The 23,592-nt window shown below is 38.9% G+C and overlaps 1 protein-coding gene across 3 annotated transcripts in view; it reads right to left on the reverse strand.

Moving 5' to 3' along the window:
* Positions 1-1,190: 1,190 nt before the first annotated feature.
* The window catches only part of DAP3 (death associated protein 3), a 36,683-nt gene continuing 14,281 nt past the window's right edge, over positions 1,191-23,592 (reverse strand). For all 3 annotated transcript variants that reach the window (XM_053703192.1, XM_053703185.1, XM_053703201.1), the window contains exons 8-13: positions 21,890-21,970; positions 14,270-14,428; positions 14,122-14,181; positions 11,887-11,976; positions 3,401-3,518; positions 1,191-2,085 (exon numbers count right to left, since the gene is read on the reverse strand). In XM_053703192.1, the coding sequence (XP_053559167.1) occupies positions 2,000-2,085; positions 3,401-3,518; positions 11,887-11,976; positions 14,122-14,181; positions 14,270-14,428; positions 21,890-21,970 (594 nt within the window). In that variant the 3' untranslated portion in view covers positions 1,191-1,999. The remainder of the gene's footprint in view (positions 2,086-3,400; positions 3,519-11,886; positions 11,977-14,121; positions 14,182-14,269; positions 14,429-21,889; positions 21,971-23,592) is intronic.

The raw sequence follows: 23,592 nt of genomic DNA on the forward strand, positions 1-23,592 counted from the left end.
AGCAGTATTTTCTCAGTCAATTCCATTCCTTAGAAAATAATATACTGCAACATACCTCCTTGCAGGTGAACCCTGCCTGCTGTCCCCTGTTCTGAAGTTACCTCACTCCTCAGAATGGCCGAGAACAGCAAGTGGATCTTAGTTACGACCGCTAAGATCATACACAAACTCAGGTAGATTCTTCTTCTAATGCTGCCTGAGAAAAAACAACACACTCCGGTGCTGTTTAAAATAACAAACTTTTGATTGAAGAAATAAAAACTAAGTTTAACAACCACAGTCCTCTCACACGTCCTATCTATTAGTTAGGTGCAAGAGAATGACAGGGTATGACGTAGAGGGGAGGAGCTATATAGCAGCTCTGCTTGGGTGATCCTCTTGCACTTCCTGTTAGGGAGGAGATATAATCCCATAAGTAATGGATGACCCGTGGACTGACTACACTTAACAGGAGAAAAGTGTATTAATATAACTGTATTGGTTATGCAAAGCTGGGGAATCGGTAATAAAGGGATTATCTTATTTTTTTAAACACTAACAATTCTGGAGTAGACTGTCCCTTTAATTAGCTGTACAGAATGTTCCTGGATCACTTTATATATTACCACTTTTTATGCATCGTAAAAAAAAAATGCTTCTAATTTTAAACAATTTAAAGGCCTAGAACTTATTACTGGTGCTAATTTAAGTGTCGATGAAAGTTTTTCTTTAACAGAAAATATTTAATTAGAGTTATAACTTTTTATAGGTTAGGTCTTTCCTTGTACGTAATCTTTTTCCAGAGTTCCTGGTTCTCTTGAACTTCTGTTGTTGTGTTTAGAACGGTATTTTACTGCATGTGGGGAGACCGATCTAGTAAAGATCTGTGGTATAAAAGTGGACATTTGCTTACCGAGTTCCTGAATGAAGCTGATGTACAGCTTTTGCACATACAGTGCTGCTATAAGAAGTCTACTGTTTTATAATTTATTACCGTTTATAAAAACAATGTTGTACTTTTTGTTATAATGTATGTAGAGCCATCTGTTTTTGTTTTCAGTTTATTCATATGGAACCACCATCATATTTCCACTGCATTTATATCATAACGGTCCATTCAAGTACTGGAATTATGTCCCTGCCATGCTAAGTATAACTGAACTTACATCATGTTCCCTGCAACCCTCGTCAATTTATCACAGTGCTCTATGTTCATATATATTATACTAATCCTTTATTATGTTGCTTCCACTGACTTAATAATAGTCCCTGTTCAGTGTAACAGTACTAATATAATGCCACCCAGTCTGTACTTGCAAGTATTTTATCTATATGCTGCTTTTATGTAATAAATGCTGATTCAAATATATATATATTTTTCCTGAGCTCCGTTTTTTCGTTTTTGAATACTATATTAATATAATGTGCCTACCCAGTGTATTTATATAATGCATCTAACCCTACGTCACTTTACTGAATAGCTGCATCTCCACACAGCTTTAGTGTCCCTACATTGTTTAGCATGTTACCTCTTCCCAGTGTCACCTCATTGATACCATACTACCAACATGCAAACTTAAAAATAACAACTATTTGTCAAATAATATTTAATACAAAAAATATATAAAGGAAAAAGAAAAATCATAAATTGTGTGTGTATATATATATAAATATATATATATATATATATATATATATATATATATAATCATTTGCATCAGTCACTCACTGGTCATTTTACTGAATTCAATAAACATCTCTGCACACCGGTCTTAGTGACTTGGGATAGGGGCAATCCAATACACACCATGACGTATTATAATCAGGGTGACAGCAAACTGTTGCCTTTATATACATTTCATTAAAGTTGTACAGAGCAATCAGGGACTCTGGATAACCCATCAATCCTTGTTTGGGTGTTTATCTACAAGAATCATAGCAGAAGTTGCTGAATACATTCCTGGATATGACCATATTCTCAGTCAATGTGAATTTGAAGAGTGAGCGAATCTAAAACAAATCAAAGGAAGGCACATAGCTTCTCAAATTCCTTAGGGTTTGAATTGCTGAGGAAAAGTAGCTCCATCTTCCCTTCCTCTGTAAGAGCTAAAGAAAAACAATAGAACAAGAATGGGATTACATTAGGAACATTATTACACACAGTAGATCAGTAGAGAATATGTATTAAGGTGAGTAGAGAGAATAGCCCTCCAAATGTGGCTCAGCTCAGCTGACGCCATCTTTATGAGAGAATGGTTCACAAGCATGAGAGAGGCAAAGCCTGCAAGTCTACAGGTAGTGAGGGCAGTATTCTGGTAGAGAAGGGGGAATCTATGGAAACTAAAAAGCCTGCTCAACAGGTACTAAAAAGAGCACTCAGTAATGGGCTTTGATCAGCTGTATTATATCTAAAGACTATGAGTAAGAAACTTGAAGCCAAGTGGAAATTTAAATAAAAAAAGGGAAATATATATATATTGGAAAGGTTAGTTGATGCCAAGCATGCAAAAGTAAAATAAATGTAATACTGGTTTGTGACCCAAATTGTAACCTTTTGCTATTCTGAGTGATATATAGAATTCAACTTATGTTGCAAACTACAAAGCATCTAATAAACGCTTCAACTTAAAGTGATGGTAAAATTACATGTTTTAAATCAAGTCTGGAATCTAAGCGATATTTTAGAAGGACTTTAATTGATCACTAATGAAAATACACTCAGCACTGTAACTTTTTAAATCTAGCTGTGCTATTCTAATACCCACTTCAAAACTCTCTTTTTTTTCCTTTTGTGAGCTGTTTGAACTGTTCTCGGCGCTCTAGCTGTCCAGCTCTTTGTTTTGTAGATAGAGCTCCAATTGGAGAACAAATCAAGCCCTTGGCTCACAAAAAAAAAAAAAAGTTTTTAAGTGGGCGGCCGGCCGGAGCACGGGGGGTTAGAATGGCAAGGCTAGATTAAAAAGTAAGTTACAGCACCTCTTGATTAGAAGTGATCAATTGAAGTCCCTCTAAAATATAGCTTAGATTGTGGATCTAATTTTAAAATGTGTAAAGTTTACCATCACTTTAAGCATAACAAAAGGACAAAAAAATGCATTATTAGAGTATGTTTGTGAATACAGCAGTTGCTATCTGTGAACAGAAGAATAGATGAGAATTTATAACATGGACAATTATTTAAGGAGAGAAACTAAAAACATAAAACTTCTAGTACTGTTAGATCTGTACAAGGCCTGTAATAAGGAAACAGTGTTCTCCCTTCTGCAAAATTAATTTTCTCATAAATCAAATCCTAAACTTACTTAAAATTTCCTCTTTTTTAAATCTCCAATTGGTCTTAATAAGTACCCAAATTTAAAGTACTTTTATAGGTGTAAGGGGTGGCAGGCATGTTGGAGATGGCTTAACTCCAAAATCTCACCTTTTTCATGCTGGATCCATTTTCTCTCTCGGTAATAGTGGTAACAGCTCTCAAACTCTTTTTCTGTGTAGTTATTCACAAGGATAGGCACAAAGGGGTCCAAAGCTTCAAATCCTTCCTGCCAAGAGAATAAAACAAGTTACCACTGTACAATTCTATTCTAAACACACAGTGTGTCTGTATATGACATATGGTCTGTGTAGTTTATTTTCAGTAATTAAATGCCTAAATGGTTGGCCTCACACAGCTATGCATGGCCGGATTTCCCATTAGGCATGTGCCTACAGGCGCACTACAGAGATGGGTGCTTGCCGGCTGCCTGTATGAGAGTAACTCTGACAGCAGCTGCAACTTTTTTTTATTATTAAAATACACAGCGCCAGGCCGTTACCGCCCGATTTTTCGTTGGGGAAGGTCCGAGGGAGGTGTCCAGTCAGTGGTCTGCTCATTGATGATTGCAGTGCCCTGTTTGTTTTGTGGGGTCAGGTGATGCCGTGCTCAGCCTCAGAATCAGTAGTGGGTAAGTGACTGTCTGCCTGATGTGATACCACGGTGAAGATGAGTACGTGAGAGAAGGAAAAATAAATAACATTCTGACTGTGAGTGATTTGTGGTACAATCTCCTTATGTCTTGTTCCGTCTTTGCTAATAACAAGTAATTTATTGTAATTTGGACAAACAATTTTGAGTTGAGCCTTCCACCCAGCAGCTGTAATGTAGAGCAGGATTTTTCATGTTTGTATAGGTTTACAGAGCAGAAGAGTTGCTAGACAAGGCAACCTATACAAACATGAAAAAACATAATTTATGTAAGAACTTACCTGATAAATTCATTTCTTTCATATTAGCAAGAGTCCATGAGCTAGTGACGTATGGGATATACATTCCTACCAGGAGGGGCAAAGTTTCCCAAACCTCAAAATGCCTATAAATACACCCCTCACCACACCCACAATTCAGTTTAACGAATAGCCAAGAAGTGGGGTGATAAAAAAGTGCGAAAGCATATAAAATAAGGAATTGGAATAATTGTGCTTAATACAAAATGATAACCACCACAAAAAAGGGCGGGCCTCATGGACTCTTGCTAATATGAAAGAAATGAATTTATCAGGTAAGTTCTTACATAAATTATGTTTTCTTTCATGTAATTAGCAAGAGTCCATGAGCTAGTGACGTATGGGATAATGACTACCCAAGATGTGGATCTTTCCACACAAGAGTCACTAGAGAGGGAGGGATAAAATAAAGACAGCCAATTCCTGCTGAAAATAATCCACACCCAAAATAAAGTTTAACAAAAAACATAAGCAGAAGATTCAAACTGAAACCGCTGCCTGAAGTACTTTTCTACCAAAAACTGCTTCAGAAGAAGAAAATACATAAAAATGGTAGAATTTAGTAAAAGTATGCAAAGAGGACCAAGTTGCTGCTTTGCAGATCTGGTCAACCGAAGCTTCATTCCTAAACGCCCAGGAAGTAGAAACTGACCTAGTAGAATGAGCTGTAATTCTCTGAGGCGGAGTTTTACCCGACTCAACATAGGCAAGATGAATTAAAGATTTCAACCAAGATGCCAAAGAAATGGCAGAAGCTTTCTGGCCTTTTCTAGAACCGGAAAAGATAACAAATAGACTAGAAGTCTTACGAAAAGATTTCGTAGCTTCAACATAATATTTCAAAGCTCTAACAACATCCAAAGAATGCAACGATTTCTCCTTAGAATTCTTAGGATTAGGACATAATGAAGGAACCACAATTTCTCTACTAATGTTGTTGGAATTCACAACTTTAGGTAAAAATTCAAAAGAAGTTCGCAACACCGCCTTATCCTGATGAAAAATCAGAAAAGGAGACTCACAAGAAAGAGCAGATAATTCAGAAACTCTTCTGGCAGAAGAGATGGCCAAAAGGAACAAAACTTTCCAAGAAAGTAATTTAATGTCCAATGAATGCATAGGTTCAAACAGAGGAGCTTGAAGAGCTCCCAGAACCAAATTCAAACTCCAAGGAGGAGAAATTGACTTAATGACAGGTTTTATACGAACCAAAGCTTGTACAAAACAATGAATATCAGGAAGAATAGCAATCTTTCTGTGAAAAAGAACAGAAAGAGCAGAGATTCGTCCTTTCAAAGAACTTGCGGACAAACCCTTATCTAAACCATCCTGAAGAAACTGTAAAATTCTCGGTATTCTAAAAGAATGCCAGGAAAAATGATGAGAAAGACACCAAGAAATATAAGTCTTCCAGACTCTATAATATATCTCTCGAGATACATATTTACGAGCCTGTAACATAGTATTAATCACAGAGTCAGAGAAACCTCTTTGACCAAGAATCAAGCGTTCAATCTCCATACCTTTAAATTTAAGGATTTCAGATCCTGATGGAAAAAAGGACCTTGTGACAGAAGGTCTGGTCTTAACGGAAGAGTCCACGGTTGGCAAGAGGCCATCCGGACAAGATCCGCATACCAAAACCTGTGAGGCCATGCCGGAGCTACCAGCAGAACAAACGAGCATTCCTTCAGAATCTTGGAGATTACTCTTGGAAGAAGAACTAGAGGCGGAAAGATATAGGCAGGATGATACTTCCAAGGAAGTGATAATGCATCCACTGCCTCCGCCTGAGGATCCCGGGATCTGGACAGATACCTGGGAAGTTTCTTGTTTAGATGGGACGCCATCAGATCTATTTCTGGAAGTTCCCACATTTGAACAATCTGAAGAAATACCTCTGGGTGAAGAGACCATTCGCCCGGATGCAACGTTTGGCGACTGAGATAATCCGCTTCCCAATTGTCTACACCTGGGATATGAACCGCAGAGATTAGACAGGAGCTGGATTCCGCCCAAACCAAAATTCGAGATACTTCTTTCATAGCCAGAGGACTGTGAGTCCCTCCTTGATGATTGATGTATGCCACAGTTGTGACATTGTCTGTCTGAAAACAAATGAACGATTCTCTCTTCAGAAGAGGCCAAAACTGAAGAGCTCTGAAAATTGCACGGAGTTCCAAAATATTGATCGGTAATCTCACCTCCTGAGATTCCCAAACTCCTTGTGCCGTCAGAGATCCCCACACAGCTCCCCAACCTGTGAGACTTGCATCTGTTGAAATTACAGTCCAAGTCGGAAGCACAAAAGAAGCCCCCTGAATTAAACGATGGTGATCTGTCCACCATGTTAGAGAGTGTCGAACAATCGGTTTTAAAGATATTAATTGAGATATCTTCGTGTAATCCTTGCACCATTGCTTCAGCATACAGAGCTGAAGAGGTCGCATGTGAAAACGAGCAAAGGGGATCGCGTCCGATGCAGCAGTCATAAGACCTAGAATTTCCATGCATAAGGCTACCGAAGGGAATGATTGTGACTGAAGGTTTCGACAAGCTGCAATCAACTTTAGACGTCTCTTGTCTGTTAAAGACAGAGTCATGGACACTGAATCCATCTGGAAACCCAGAAAGGTTACCCTTGTCTGAGGAATCAAAGAACTTTTTGGTAAATTGATCCTCCAACCATGATCTTGAAGAAACAACACAAGTCGATTCGTATGAGATTCTGCTAAATGTAAAGACTGAGCAAGTACCAAGATATCGTCCAAATAAGGAAATACCACAATACCCTGTTCTCTGATTACAGACAGCAGGGCACCGAGAACCTTTGTAAAAATTCTTGGAGCTGTAGCTATGCCAAACGGCAGAGCCACAAACTGGTAATGCTTGTCCAGAAACGAGAATCTCAGGAACTGATAATGATCTGGATGAATCGGAATATGCAGATATGCATCCTGTAAATCTATTGTGGACATATAATTCCCTTGCTGAACAAAAGGTAAGATAGTCCTTACAGTTACCATCTTGAATGTTGGTATCCTTACATAATGATTCAATATTTTTAGATCCAGAACTGGTCTGAAAGAATTCTCCTTCTTTGGTACAATGAAGAGATTTGAATAAAACCCCATCCCCTGTTCCGGAACTGGAACTGGCATAATTACTCCAGTCAACTCTAGATCTGAAACACATTTCAGAAATGCTTGAGCTTTTACTGGATTTACTGGGACACGGGAAAGAAAAAATCTCTTTGCAGGAGGTCTCAACTTGAAACCAATTCTGTACCCTTCTGAAACAATGCTCTGAATCCAAAGATTGTGAACAGAATTGATCCAAAATTTCCTTGAAAATCGTAACCTGCCCCCTACCAGCTGAGCTGGAATGAGGGCCGCACCTTCATGTGGACTTAGAAGCAGGCTTTGCCTTTCTAGCTGGCTTGGATTTATTCCAGACTGGAGATGGTCTCCAAACTGAAACTGCTCCTGAGGATGAAGGATCAGGCTTTTGTTCTTTGTTGAAACGAAAGGACCGAAAACGATTATTAGCCCTGTTTTTACCTTTAGATTTTTTATCCTGTGGTAAAAAAGTTCCTTTCCCACCAGTAACAGTTGAAATAATGGAATCCAACTGAGAACCAAATAATTTGTTACCCTGGAAAGAAATGGAAAGTAAAGTTGATTTAGAAGCCATATCAGCATTCCAAGTTTTAAGCCATAAAGCTCTTCTAGCTAAAATAGCTAGAGACATAAACCTGACATCAACTCTGATAATATCAAAAATGGCATCACAGATAAAATTATTAGCATGCTGAAGAAGAATAATAATATCATGAGAATCACGATGTGTTACTTGTTGCGCTAAAGTTTCCAACCAAAAAGTTGAAGCTGCAGCAACATCAGCCAAAGATATAGCAGGTCTAAGAAGATTACCTGAACACAGATAAGCTTTTCTTAGAAAGGATTCAATTTTCCTATCTAGAGGATCCTTAAACGAAGTACCATCTGACGTAGGAATAGTAGTACGTTTAGCAAGGGTAGAAATAGCCCCATCAACTTTAGGGATCTTGTCCCAAAATTCTAATCTGTCAGACGGCACAGGATATAATTGCTTAAAACGTTTAGAAGGAGTAAATGAATTACCCAAATTATCCCATTCTTTGGAAATTACTGCAGAAATAGCATTAGGAACAGGAAAAACTTCTGGAATAACCACAGGAGCTTTAAATACCTTATCTAAACGTTTAGAATTAGTATCAAGAGGACCAGAATCCTCTATTTCTAAAGCAATTAGTACTTCTTTAAGTAAAGAACGAATAAATTCCATTTTAAATAAATATGAAGATTTATCAGCATCAACCTCTGAGACAGAATCCTCTGAACCAGAGGAATCATCAGAATCAGAATGATGATGTTCATTTAAAAATTCATCTGTAGGGAGAGAAGTTTTAAAAGATTTTTTACGTTTACTAGAAGGAGAAATAACAGACATAGCCTTCTTTATGGATTCAGAAACAAAATCTCTTATATTATCAGGAACATTCTGCACCTTAGATGTTGAAGGAACTGCAACAGGCAATGGTACTTTACTAAAGGAAATATTATCTGCTTTAACAAGTTTGTCATGACAATCAATACAAACAACAGCTGGAGGAATAGCTACCAAAAGTTTACAGCAGATACACTTAGCTTTGGTAGATTCAGCACTTGACAGCGATTTTCCTGTAGTATCTTCTGACTCAGATGCAACGTGAGACATCTTGCAATATGTAAGACAAAAAAACAACATATAAAGCAAAATTGATCAAATTCCTTAAATGACAGTTTCAGGAATGGGAAAAAATGCCAAAGAACAAGCTTCTAGCAAATAAAAAATGAGACTTAAATAATGTGGAGACAAAAGCGACGCCCATATTTTTTCGCGCCAAATAAGACGCCCACATTATTTGGCGCCTAAATGCTTTTTGGCGCCAAAAATGACGCCACATCCGGAACGCCGACATTTTTGGCGCAAAATAACGTCAAAAAGGGAAAAAGTCAAATTTTAAGGTAAGAAAAATGCATTATCCCAAATATGAAACTGACTGTCTGAAAATAAGGAAAGTTGAACATTCTGAGTCAAGGCAAATAAATGTTTGAATACATATATTTAGAACTTTATAAATAAAGTGCCCAACCATAGCTTGGAGTGTCACAGAAAATAAGACTTACTTACCCCAGGACACTCATCTACATATAGCAGATAGCCAAACCAGTACTGAAACGAGAATCAGCAGAGGTAATGGTATATATAAGAGTATATCGTCGATCTGAAAAGGGAGGTAAGAGATGAATCTCTACGACCGATAACAGAGAACCTATGAAATAGACCCCGTAGAAGGAGATCACTGCATTCAAATAGGCAACACTCTCCTCACATCCCTCTGACATTCACTGCATGCTGAGAGGAAAACCGGGCTCCAACTTGCTGCGGAGCGCATATCAACGTAGAATCTAGCACAAACTTACTTCACCACCTCCATCGGAGGCAAAGTTTGTAAAACTGAATTGTGGGTGTGGTGAGGGGTGTATTTATAGGCATTTTGAGGTTTGGGAAACTTTGCCCCTCCTGGTAGGAATGTATATCCCATACGTCACTAGCTCATGGACTCTTGCTAATTACATGAAAGAAATCTTGGTGACATAATGTGCATTGGCGTGATGGCGTAGCTAAACTGGGGGAACCACCAGCCTCACCAGCATAATTTTGTGCTCCTTACTAGGCCCTCAATCATGCTGCACTGTGTGCACTCTGATACTTGTTTGGTGCTGTAATAACAGGCAGGCAGTGTCTATCACAAGCTCAGGCAGCACAAAGCCAGAAGGAACTAGTGAGTACAAAAACATCCCGGACTTTGTGTTTAAGCTGAAAAAAAAAGTGCCCATAACTAACATATTTAAAAAGCCAGCCTCCACCTCCCCCAGTGTAACTGAAAGCATCTGTGCATAACCGGCACCGCTCATTCTAAAATTTACTGCATGTCCTCCTTAATTCTGTGACAGAATAACGATAACAGACACTCTGCTTTTATTGCCTAAGTAATGAAGCTCTCTGCGCTGTATCTCTGCCCCACTCTTCACTACCCCTAAATTAGTTTTTTCTTAGGCTGTAATTGACAGCACTAAGCACGGGATAATGAGGAGGTGAGAGATCAGGAAAAAGTGCAGAGAGCATGGGTCAGAGGACAGTAGCAGGCACAAAACTAACATCAACCTAAGGGGGGTTACAGGGGGATTTCCTATTGCTTTAGTATATGACCACTACTTGCTATCAAATTATCTGGAAAAGCAACAGTTAATCTCTGGTATGCATGCAGACAAGGGTCCCTGCTATCCCCCTAACATTCAACAAATAATAGTAATGCCTACATCATCTCTGTGTAACATACTCACTTTATTTATACCTTTTAGGTTATTTTACAGAGAGGTGCTGTGGATAGTACTATCATTTGTTGACCACTTACTATACTACTCATTTCTGCAAACTAGACATCCAGATTGAATATGGAAAGATGTGTTGCTTGTAATATGTCTCTTACACGAGATGGAAACATGCTCCAAACAACAATAGAAGTGATATAGCATGTCATTGCTTTTAAATGTCCAATGCTGAGCTTAGCGGAGTTAAAATACATTGTTATTGCTATTTGGTGAAAGGTTCCATCTCTTAAGTGACATTAACATACAGTCGATTTTATATTGTAAAGTTTAAAATATGTTTAGTTGTGCTGTATTGTAATAACTATATTTATTATGGAAGCAAAATAAGTGTTATTGATAAAATAAAAATAGTATTTAGTTTGATGAGGGCATAGTGGCTGTATTTGATGCAAATTAAAAGCAGTTAAATGTGTTTCTTTTAGTCAATATGGCACTGCTACTGTGAAACTGTAGAACCATAAATCTTATTTAAGATATGTTGTGGCTTACAGCTAGTACCAAACAACCAGGTAGTGGGGAGATGTGTTGTTTGGGGTCTAGTGTGGCTCACAGCTTCAAAAAAAAAAAAAAAAAAAAGGATGGGGGGCACGAAGCTGGTGTGAACATGTCTAAGCTGTCACAAATAAACACAGTCAAGACCGTAGAATGCTATTATATATATATATCTCTATCTCATTCTATGGACTTGACTGAATCTAAGGCTGGTCTTCAGTCCTTCCAGGGCTGCTTTTTGTCCCCTCCTAATTCCAGGGCTCACCAAGAGTAATGTCCTGGCTAAGTGACAGTTTAACACAGTAGGCTACTACTTCTTCAAGCCTTCAGCCTGGCTCCTGCAAGCAGTATGTACCCATTTTGTGGAACCCAGTTTGCAGCTGGCCCCTCCACAAACTTTTGAGCTTTGAAACTTGGTATGTGTGATCAAAAGCAGAAGAGAAGGTTTTACAGCTTATATTTGTCTAAAATAATAATAAAAAATGTCCTCAGTTTTTTCACTTTTTTTGTGTGAGGGTGGACGGCCGTGGGGGGGGGGGGGGGGGTCGGGGAGGGCTTCAGGTTTTTGACCTGAGATGTAAATCCGGCCCTGCAGCTATGTATACAATGCAGGGAAACTATGGAGTTAGTATAACAAATGTCAATCTTTTGAAATGTCAACATGCTAGGTTATTACCTTCCCAAGCAACTCATGAGGAAGATATGTAGATAATGGCTGGAAAAGAGCTCCTGTCTGTGTCACAGTCAATATGATGGCACCTCCAAACTGAGAGAAAAGATACTTGGTCAGTTACATCAGCGGAATAGCTATAGTATTTAGTTAAGCAAATTAAAAATAAAACCAATACTTCTTAGTGCATTTAAAATACAATGCAACATAAAAGTACTTTAGTGTTAGAAGGCAAGAAGATTAGTGACATAGAAACTGTGTGTTTATCAGAGGCTAAGAGTACTCTGGAGATGTTCCTACTTTATAAATGACATCACTTAGATCTGGCTTCTGTTTGTATACAGGGACAGTATACTATAAAATAGTTTTTCATTTTACTTTTTTTTTTACCAGCGGCTGAGTGTAAAATGAATGAGATTTGATTTTTAAGGTTTATTTGTGTATATCAAATAGATGCTTTTGTGTTTTGAGGCCACAAACTCATAAAATAGGTTGAGCTTGTAGATATAATCTGATCTCATTACTTTAATCACATTGTGTACATATCCATGCTTCTGTATCTTATACTTGGATACAAAATACCCCAAGAGAAAGATAGGGGAACAGATAAGGGCCTGTAGCACTCCTCCTCTAAGGAGGGTAAATACTGGTTAAAACATAACCTTTAATACAAACATAAAAACAGGTAACCCTGCATAACTAAATCAACCACCACCACCAAAATAAAACTGTGATACACCCCCCTGTTTCCTGGTCGATAGCTGGAAACGTCGGCTTCAGGTGCCAGGGGTGTAATACACTGATAGTAACAGTGCTTATGCTATTGGATTGACACGTTGTGAGTCATTGTTTACTTATCCATGCTTCTAATCATGTGTATATATAGTTCAAACAACGGATATATGATAGCTCCGGTACTGTATGGCTTTTCTAAGCAATTGATTGCATTACTACACCATATTCACTACTCTTGCGCACATCCTTATGATTCTTAACCACAAAAAAGGTTGATTTCATATTTGGACGTCATCCCGTACACATAATTATATGACAGCCAACACCACATTCAAACATTTTACACAGCTTATATATAGCTTGGACCTAAGGCCAAAAACCCTCAGGATAGGTGGGGATAGCACAGGCTAAATCAACTATTTCAAATGCCAATATAAGGGTAATGGAAATACTTGTAAACAATTTAATACACTCCAGCAGGTAAAGTGGATCATTGGGAACAAATTAAAGAGAGAGAGTGGCTTTATGAAAACATCATCTTAAAGATCTCAGCAAAGGAAGAGTAGTTCTACTAGATTTGAGCATGTATGTGTCAGAAAACTGTGCGAACGTCTAGAAAATGTATCTGCATATGTATTTTATTCTTGTACTTTCCTTTCATCTTATAAACGGAAACATTATCTACAACTTTAAAATAAAGGTCCCTCCCTGTAGGACTCCTTGACATCTGCTATTAATGGCTTTTGGATGTAGACTCAAAACACCCTGGGACTAAACAACATTCTAGATGCAAGTGATTGTAGCAATAGCAGTGGTTAGTACTGTGTGAGCAATATTATTCATCCATCTTCTTGTAACAGAGTGATTTTGGAGATCAAAAATAGTTATTCCTTCAAATAAGACAAATAAAAAAAGAAGAACTTGTGGCTTGAGTATGTGATGCCATTTGTGGGGATAAGAAAGAAAAAGCCACAACCTGAAAAAGAGCCAGAAGAACCGTATGGGAAGAGGACATACAAAAAAAACACAACACAGATTTCTTGAAACAATACTTCCTTAAACACAATACTAAGTGCTGAAAGCCAACAGAACTAAAGGCATAAGCTAGCTGAATAAAAGAAAGGTTCAGCGCTACCTCTAAACTGTAAGCTCCATGGGCAGTCTCTTATTATACCTCCCTAGAAATAAGCTCTTTGGACTAAATTCTCCCATTATATACCTTTATAATACTTCTATAATAACTAATCTTCTTACAAATATAGCCTCAAAAAAGTGATGGTCCCTCCCAATCTGCCTCCCTCGGCAAGTGCCTTTTTTAACTAGGCCAAAATACGCCCCTGGATAAAAAATATTGTTAAATGTGATTTGCCACTTGGTATGTCAGGGGGAAAAAAAAAAAGGTAATGCTATTTTGTGATACAAACGCAGAAGCCATACAGGTCATCATGGGTCACTTGCAAAGGGGAAAGATGCAGATACCCAGATCATGTAGGGGAGTTCACTTACCCAATCATTCTTTAGCATTTTTTTCAGATTATGAACCAGAGTCAGCTCATCTGGAGACACCTATAAAAAAAAAAAGAAAAATGACTAATAAGAGTCTCCAGGATAGATGTGATTGTTGCAGATTGCTTGGTTTTACTGTACTTCATACTGGGCTTTTGTCTTCTTTCTTCAGCGTGGTCTTCCCCCATAACGCATTTACTCCATCTACAGATACCAGCAGACGGAAGGTTCCTCCCCCACTTTGCCTCTTCAACTCCTTCAGAACAACACCCATGGCATCACTAGAACTCTTAACACGAGTCAATCCCTTAGAAACAGAATGCAGTGTAACTTAGTAAGGGACACAAATAAATGGGTCCTTGGGTGAGAAGGGTAGACGGACAAGAGAGAAAGATGACAATCAGTGATATATGGAGACAAAGGGCTGATATTCAAAAGATTGCTATGTCCACCGAGAACTGTTCATTTCTGTCTCGTAAAGCTCTTCTCGCCAGGTAAAATGTTCTAAAAGAGGACTTCCTACCTTTGAACATTCTGAGCATATATAACTAATGAATAAGAATCAAGCAGTGTTGAGGGGTCATATTTTTTAAATATATTTACACAGCATAGCACGTGCATTTCATAAATCTTAAAATAGATTATGTTTTGTAGTGGTTCAAATTTATATGCAAACAGTAAATTACGTATATTTATTTCTTAAAAATGCTCATCTCGATAATGAAGGAAAAGAATGACAAGACATGTATGTGTAAAAATGTTTACCTAAGCTAACCTGTATTGTTTAGAACATTAGAACATACCTCATTATTATACAATTTACAACTATGGAAAGCCTATATATCTTAGTTATGTATATGAGGACCATTATTAAAAGGGACACTGTACACTAGATTTTTCCTAGCATAAAACAGAATTTATGCTTACCTGATAAATTACTTTCTCCAACGGTGTGTCCGGTCCACGGCGTCATCCATTACTTGTGGGAAATATTCTCCCCCACAGGGAAAGGCAAGGAGAGCACACAGCAAGAGCTGTCCATATAGCTCCCCCTCTGGCTCCGCCCCCCAGTCATTCGACCGACGGTTAGGAGAAAAAGGAGAAACTATAGGGTGCCGTGGTGACTGTAGTGTATAAAGAAAAAATTTTCAACCCGATTAAAAAACCAGGGCGGGCCGTGGACCGGACACAACGTTGGAGAAAGTAATTTATCAGGTAAGCATAAATTCTGTTTTCTCCAACATTGGTGTGTCCGGTCCACGGCGTCATCCATTACTTGTGGGAACCAATACCAAAGCTTTAGGACACGGATGAAGGGAGGGAGCAAATCAAGTTACCTAAACGGAAGGCACCACGGCTTGCAAAACCTTTCTCCCAAAAATAGCCTCCGAAGAAGCAAAAGTATCAAATTTGTAGAATTTGGCAAAAGTGTGCAGAGAAGACCAAGTTGCTGCCTTACATATCTGGTCAACAGAAGCCTCGTTCTTGTAGGCCCATGTGGAAGCCACAGCCCTAGTAGAGTGAGCTGTGATACGGTCAGGAGGCTGCCGTCCGGCAGTCTCATAAGCCAAGCGGATAATGCTTTTCAGCCAGAAAGAGAGAGAGGTAGCAGTAGCTTTTTGACCTCTCCTCTTACCAGAGTAAATGACAAACAAAGATGAGGTTTGTCTAAAATCTTTTGTTGCTTCTAAATAGAACTTTAAAGCACGAACAACATCTAAATTGTGTAATAAACGTTCCTTCTTTGAAACTGGATTCGGACACAAAGAAGGAACAACTATTTCCTGGTTGATGTTCTTGTTGGAAACAACTTTTGGAAGAAAACCAGGCTTAGTTCGCAAAACAACCTTATCTGAATGAAAAACCAGATATGGTGGATTACACTGCAAAGCAGATAATTCAGAAACTCTTCTAGCAGAAGAAATAGCAACCAAAAACAGAACTTTCCAAGATAATAACTTAATATCTATGGCATGTAAAGGTTCAAACGGAACCCCTTGAAGAACTGAAAGAACTAAATTTAGACTCCAAGGAGGAGTCATGGGTCTGTAAACAGGCTTGATTCTAACCAAAGCCTGAACAAAAGCTTGTACATCTGGCAAAGCTGCCAGTCGTTTTTGCAACAAGACGGATAATGCAGAAATCTGTCCTTTTAGAGAACTAGCTGACAACCCTTTATCCAAACCTTCTTGGAGAAAGGAGAGAATCTTTGGAATTTTAATCTTACTCCAGGAGAATCCTTTGGATTCACACCAACAGATATATCTTTTCCATATTTTATGGTAAATCTTTCTAGTCACAGGTTTTCTGGCTTGGACCAGAGTATCTATCACAGAATTTGAAAACCCACGCTTGGATAAAATCAAGCGTTCAATTTCCAAGCAGTCAGCTGCAGAGAAACTATATTTGGATGTTCGAATGGACCTTGTACTAGAAGATCCTGTCTCAAAGGTAGCTTCCATGGTGGAGCCGATGACATATTCACCAGGTCTGCATACCAAGTCCTGCGTGGCCACGCAGGAGCTATCAGAATCACAGAGGCCTTCTCCTGTTTGATCCTGGCTATGTTGAACGACCAAGGCGCCACTAATGCATCCACTAGAGTCGCCTTGGGATCCCTGGATCTGGACCCGTAGCAAGGTATCTTGAAGTTCTGACGGGACGCCATTAGATCCATGTCTGGAATGCCCCATAATTGGGTTAACTGAGCAAAGACCTCCGGATGGAGTTCCCACTCCCCCGGATGGAAAGTCTGACGACTCAAATAGTCCGCCTCCCAGTTGTCTACTCCTGGGATGTGAATAGCAGATAGATGGCAGGAGTGATTCTCTGCCCATTGGATTATCTTGGTTACTTCCTTCATCGCTAGGGAACTCTTTGTTCCCCCCTGATGATTGATGTACGCTGGCGTCGGTCGTGACGATGACCCACTCCGGTCTGCGGAAACTCATTCCCTGAGACAGGTGATCCTGGGTCAACCACCAGAGAAGTGAGTCCCTGGTTACCTGATCTACTTGAATTTGGGGAGACAAGTCTGTATAGTCCCCATTCCACTGATTGAGCATGCATAGCTGTAATGGTCTTAGATGAATTTGAGCAAAAGGAACCACATCCATTGCTGCGACCATTAGTCCTATTACTTCCATGCATTGAGCTATGGAGGGTTGAGGAATAGAATGAAGAACTCGACAAGCTTTTAGAAGCTTTGCCTTTCTGACTTCTGTGAGAAAGATCTTCATTTCCACAGAATCTATTATTGTTCCCAGAAAAGGAACCCTTGTGGACGGTGACAGTGAACTTTTTTCTATGTTCACCTTCGACCCGTGAGATCTGAGAAAGGCCAACACGTCTGTATGAGCCCTCGCTTTGGAAAGGGACGACGCTTGGATTAGGATGTCGTCTAGATAAGGTGCTACAGCGATGCCCCTCGGCCTTAGGACCGCTAGAAGGGACCCTAGCACCTTTGTGAAAATTCTGGGAGCGGTGGCTAAACCGAATGGAAGAGCCACAAACTGGTAAATGTTTGTCCAGAAAGGCGAACCTCAGGAACTGATGATGAGATTTGTGGATTGGGATATGCAGATACGCATCCTTTAGATCCACGGTAGTCAAAAATTGACCCTGTTGGATTGTCGGTAAGATTGTCCGAATGGTTTCCATCTTGAAGGATGGAACTCTGAGGAACTTGTTTAATATCTTTAAATCCAGAATTGGCCTGAAAGTTCCCTCTTTTTTGGGAACCACAAACAGGTTTGAGTAAAAACCTAGACCTTGTTCCCCGGAGGGGACTGGGTTTATCACTCCCATCTTTGATAGGTCTCTTACACAATGTAAGAATGCCTGTTTCTTTATCTGGTCTGAAGATAAGAGAGACAGGTGGAACCTTCCCTTTGGAGGAAGTCCCTTGAATTCTAACAGGTATCCCTTGGAAACTCTCTCTAGTGCCCAGGGATCCAGAACATCTCTTGCCCAAGCCTGAGCGAAGAGAGATAGTCTGCCCCCTACCAGATCTGGTCCCGGATCGGGGGCTACCCCTTCATGCTGTCTTGGTAGCAGCAGCAGGTTTCTTGGTTTGTTTACCCTTGTTCCAGCCTTGCATGGGCTTCCAAGCGGGTTTGGGCTGGGCCGTGTTACCTTCTTGTCTAGCGGCAGTGGAGTTATTAGCCGGTCCGTTCCTGAAATTGCGAAAGGAACGAAAATTAGACTTGTTCTTAGCCTTAAAAGGCCTATCCTGTGGGAGGGCATGGCCCTTACCCCCAGTGATGTCTGAAATAATTTCCTTCAATTCCGGCCCAAAAAGGGTCTTACCCTTGAAAGGAATATTCAGTAACTTCTGCCGACCAGGATTTTAGCCAAAGCACCCTCCGCGCTACTATAGCAAAACCTGAGTTTTTCGCCGCCAATTTCGTTATTTGAAAGGCGGCATCCAATATAAAGGAATTAGCTAACTTTAATGCGTGAATTCTGTCCATGACTTCTTCATAGGAAGACTCTTTCTGGAGCGACCTTTCTAGTTCTTCGAACCAAAAGGACGCCGCTGAAGTGACAGTAATAACACACGTAGCTGGTTGAAGGATGAACCCTTGCTGAACAAAAATCTTTTTAAGCAATCCTTCCAATTTTTTATCCATAGGATCTTTGAAAGCGCAGCTGTCCTCTATAGGAATAGTTGTGCGCTTCGCTAGTGTTGAAACAGCTTCCTCAACCTTCGGGACCGTTTGCCATGCGTCCCTTCTAGGGTCTACTATGGGAAACATTTTCTTAAATATAGGAGGTGGGGCAAAGGGTACACCTGGCTTCTCCCACTCCTTTTCCACTATGTTCGCTACCCTCTTAGGTATTGGAAAAGCGTCGTCGTGCACTGGGACCTCTAAAAATTTGTCCAATTTGCACAACTTCTCTGGTACTATCATGGAATCACAGTCATCCAGAGTAGCTAATACCTCCTTAAGCAAAGCGCGGAGATGTTCTCACTGGCGCGCTAGGTGTCGCCTGCGCGGGCAAAGCTGGTGTAGACACAGAAGGAGAGGATGTAGAGCTATCCCCACTACCTTCATTAGATAAATCATCTTGGGCAACATTATGAAAAATAACAGCTGTCCTGATTTTGTTTGGACGCTATGGCGCAATTATCACAAACACTCGAAGGGGGAACCACATTTGTCTCTATACACACAGAACATAGGTTATCTGATGGAACAGACATGTTAAACAGATTTAGGCAGGCAAACAATGCAATAAAAACGATTTTAAACAAAAACGTTACTGTCTCTTTAAATAATAAAATGACACATTTATTTCTGAATGTTCAAAAAACTATGAAGGCAATATCCGATTTTTCTGAAATTTGGACCCCAGTGTCTTAATGCTTAGAAAGTATTGCACAGCAAATATGGAGACTCTAGCTCTTAAAACAAGCAAACCGGAGCTAATTGTTGGATTTAACCGTTTTTATACACTACAATCCCTGCTACAGCCTTGTTGCAGCTTTTTACCTTCCTTAAGGATCACCATTCACAGAAAAAAGCCTTTTGGAGTCACTTTCTGAGCCACAGGACCCTATCTGCATGCACTGCCTTGTAAATCAACTGTGCAGCTGAAGCACCAAAATGAGGCTTCCTCCCTCAGCACACTAGAGTGAAGGGGCCTTCCTGACTAGATTTAGGTGTCTAAAACAAGCCAGATCAATAAAAAACGTTCCCCAGTGTATGTGAGCTTATAAAATATTTCAAATGGTATCATATTGTAATAAAAACCATTCGATTTTGCCCCTAACAGTGTCTACCAGCATAAAAAACAAAAAGGGGAAGCCTGTTATCTTTTTTGCTGATGTGAAAGAAAAATGGCTTACCTTTTCCCCTGAGGGGAAATATGACTGTCATCTAGCATTAGCCTGTGTTGTTAGAAGGAGACCAGTCATACCTGAAGCAGATGAGTCTGCAAACTGTTACCCCCAACTGAAGTTCTCTTGTTTCAACAGTCCTGCGTGATAACAGTAATGGATTTTAGTTACTGTCTGCTAAAATCATAGCCCTCTTAAACAGAAATCTTCATCACTTTTCTGTTATAGAGTAAATAGTACAAGCCAGCACTATTTTAAAATAACAAACTCTTGATAGAAGAATAAAAAACTACAACTAACACCACAAACTCCTCGCCATCCCCGTGGTAGATGCTACTTGTTCAGAGCGGCAAGGAGAATGACTGGGGGGCGGAGCCAGAGGGGGAGCTATATGGACAGCTCTTGCTGTGTGCTCTCCTTGCCTTTCCCTGTGGGGGAGAATATTTCCCACAAGTAATGGATGACGCCGTGGACCGGACACACCAATGTTGGAGAAATGTTTTGTAGATGATTAATTTATATAGTCCATCTGGGAGTGTTTTTGGAACAATGTATAGTTTTGCTTATTTTTAAATAACATTGTGCTAATTTTCAGACTCCTAACCAAGCCCCGAAGTTGTACATGCATACTGATGTCTACAGACTCCTGGTTGTGTAATGGGTCTTTTCATATGCAGGGGAGGGGGGAGTGTCTGCTCTTCTGCTTTCCCAGCCCCTTTCAGTGGGTATCCCAACCTAACCTCATCAACATGCTAAACTGAGAGCGTCTGAGTTTTTAAAAGGCTTTATACTGGATTTTTAGATCAGTATCTGTGCATATTCTGCTTTATAGTAGTGTCTATTACATGCAGTTATATAAAAAAAAATTATACCGTCCCTTTAATAAAGAAAATAATTAAAAACACAATAATAAACCTATTGCGTTCAGACTGTACCAAAGTGTTGCAAACTCATGTTTAATACAGTGTGACAACAATATTAGAAGTTGACCCTTTCTGTACAGAGAGAACGTACAGTTTAGCATTCTAAATATTGTTAAACACGTCTTTTTTTTTTCCCTTCTTCTCAAAAAGCAATTTACAAAGTGCAAACTTGAGACCCACTATTATAAACTGGAGAGGTTGTACCCACTTCTGTGGAATAATAATATCCTGTACACAGAATCTTGTTGATAAACAAAAACACACCAAAATTCAAACATTTCTTTCAATAACAAACTTAGCTAAAATATATAAAACTATTTTACAGTAGAATGCATATATTTAACACACTATATATGCATTTACAGTATACCTACAATGCCCCAGCTCAAATAGATTTACTTTTCATCTACTTTATCGAAACTTAAAGGTTTCAGTTAACATATGTAAATTATATTGTCATTCCACGATGTCTAAAGGGATGATTTAAATTAAACCCTTGCTGCACATAGCAATGCTGCAGTGAACATTCCACTACTGGAAGAGAACACTCCCATGATGCATCACACAGTGAAGTGTACTAAAATGTCTCTTTTTGGGAGACTACCTTCAAACAATCATTCAAACTATTTAGCACATTTTATCTACTGTTTCAATTTGCGATGTGGCTACCTTTACAATATAGCGCTATTATGAAAACCCTTTGAACATCGCCCCAAAGTGAATGACAGAGACCAAATCCAGATCAAAAGAAACGCCAGAGAGCAAAATATTGATCAGACAGGAAAACTGTCAAAGAACAGACACAACTAGAAGGACGTACTTTTCCCATACTTTGCATAATGTCTTTCTCTAATATTTATTGATTCAACAATTTACTCCATTTTTTTGTATCCAATTCCCTATAAGTATTTTTGTACTGCACATAGATTCTGTTAATTTATTTGTATCTTTTGTTTTATAATCACACAGCCGCCTGTTCTTTTATATAATAAGAGATACCTACCTGGTCTACTACTTCTCCCAGTGGTCTCCCTTCTTCTGTAATCTCTCGTTTGCTCCATACATATCTCTGTTGTGTCTGAATCTGCAAAGCACAAGGAAAGTCAGTTATATATACTTTTTTGTGAAAACAACTTTTTAGCAATGTTTTAAATTTAAGGTGTACAAAAAGTATTATCAACATCAGTGTAAAACATATCAAGCTGTCTTAAGACATTCCAATATTAAAGAAACAGTTCAAAAACTAAAATTGACACTCACAGAAAACTTTATAAAGAACATGATATAATAGCATCAGCCATTACATTTCCTAATTTTTCTATTAAGATCAACAACTTACAATAAATTTGCCCGTGGAAGCGGAGACATGCAGAGAAAACAAACAAACAAAAAAACACAACAACCCCCAAGCCACAATGATAAAAATGGATACAAAAATACAGCTCAAGTGCTAAACAGAAATACACATACAATCAAGGAACAAGGTTCTCCTATAACCTATAAAATGCAGATCTAGAAATATGTATACTTAATTGTGCAAAAAAATGCTGAAGTGTATATCAGAAATGGGGATTATCAGGTTAAAGCAGTGAGACTCCACTATATCAAAAAATGTAATGCATCATACTATTAGCAAATAGGATGAAAACATACATAAAAATATTAAAACACAATTTAAAAAGATTTCACAAAAGCTCTAACAAACTAAAAAGTCTTTCCAAACAAAGTAATGACTTCAGAATGTATAAGACTCCTTATGCATAGTCAAGACACACAACTACAAAAGCATATCTGTACTCACATTCAGATAAAACATCCGATGACGGCTTGCCAAAGGTTGATAAATACTCCTAAGATTTTGCTTTCCGCTCCTTAACAGTGCACTACAATGTGCTTTGCTCCCACTGGACCTTAAAACATAAGATGGCCATGGCTGTGTCCGCTTGACAAAGATTTGAAACGTGTTGCTCAGTCTTTTGCATGCAGAGGTCACCATAGTTTGCTTGGAACATTCCGGGAGTGCGGTTTGCCAATATTCCAATTCCGAAAACAGCCAAAGCAGACACATCCGTCACCACCTTATGCTTTGTTTTTTGTTTTTTGGGGGGGGGTTGCTTTGGGTTTTTTTACCTATGAAAACTTTTTGGCATAAATAAAGCTTTCAGAGAATGACAGTTTCAACTAGCTATTTATTTACAGAATTTAGAAATTGGAAAAAAATAAAAAAAGTTAAAAAAAAATCTAATAATGTTACACACACACTATATATATATATATATATATATATATATATATATATATATATATATATATATATATATATATATATATATATATATATATATATATTTATTATTATTATTATCGGTTATTTGTAGAGCGCCAACAGATTCCGCAGCACTATAAACAAAGGGGGAGTACAACAAAACAATTATAGGGTAGACGGCCCTGCCAATAGTTGCACTGTTGTAGTCAGCTCTTAAGAAGGTGATCTGCAAACAGCTGGACTTTTAGGCTTACATGCTAAGAGGGTTCAGGGGATTGCAGTGGAGGAGAGGAACTGGTATAAAGAAAGGTTAGCGTAGGTTGTATGCATCCCTGAACAGTAGAGTCTTTAGGGAGCACTTGAAGCTTTTAAAACTAGAAGAGAGTCTTGTGGAGCGAGGCAGAGAGTTCCACAAGATGGGAGCCAGTCTGGAGAAGTCC

The sequence above is a fragment of the Bombina bombina genome, chromosome 1 (assembly GCF_027579735.1).
Source record: "Bombina bombina isolate aBomBom1 chromosome 1, aBomBom1.pri, whole genome shotgun sequence".
In the NCBI taxonomy this organism is placed as follows: Eukaryota; Metazoa; Chordata; class Amphibia; order Anura; family Bombinatoridae; genus Bombina; species Bombina bombina.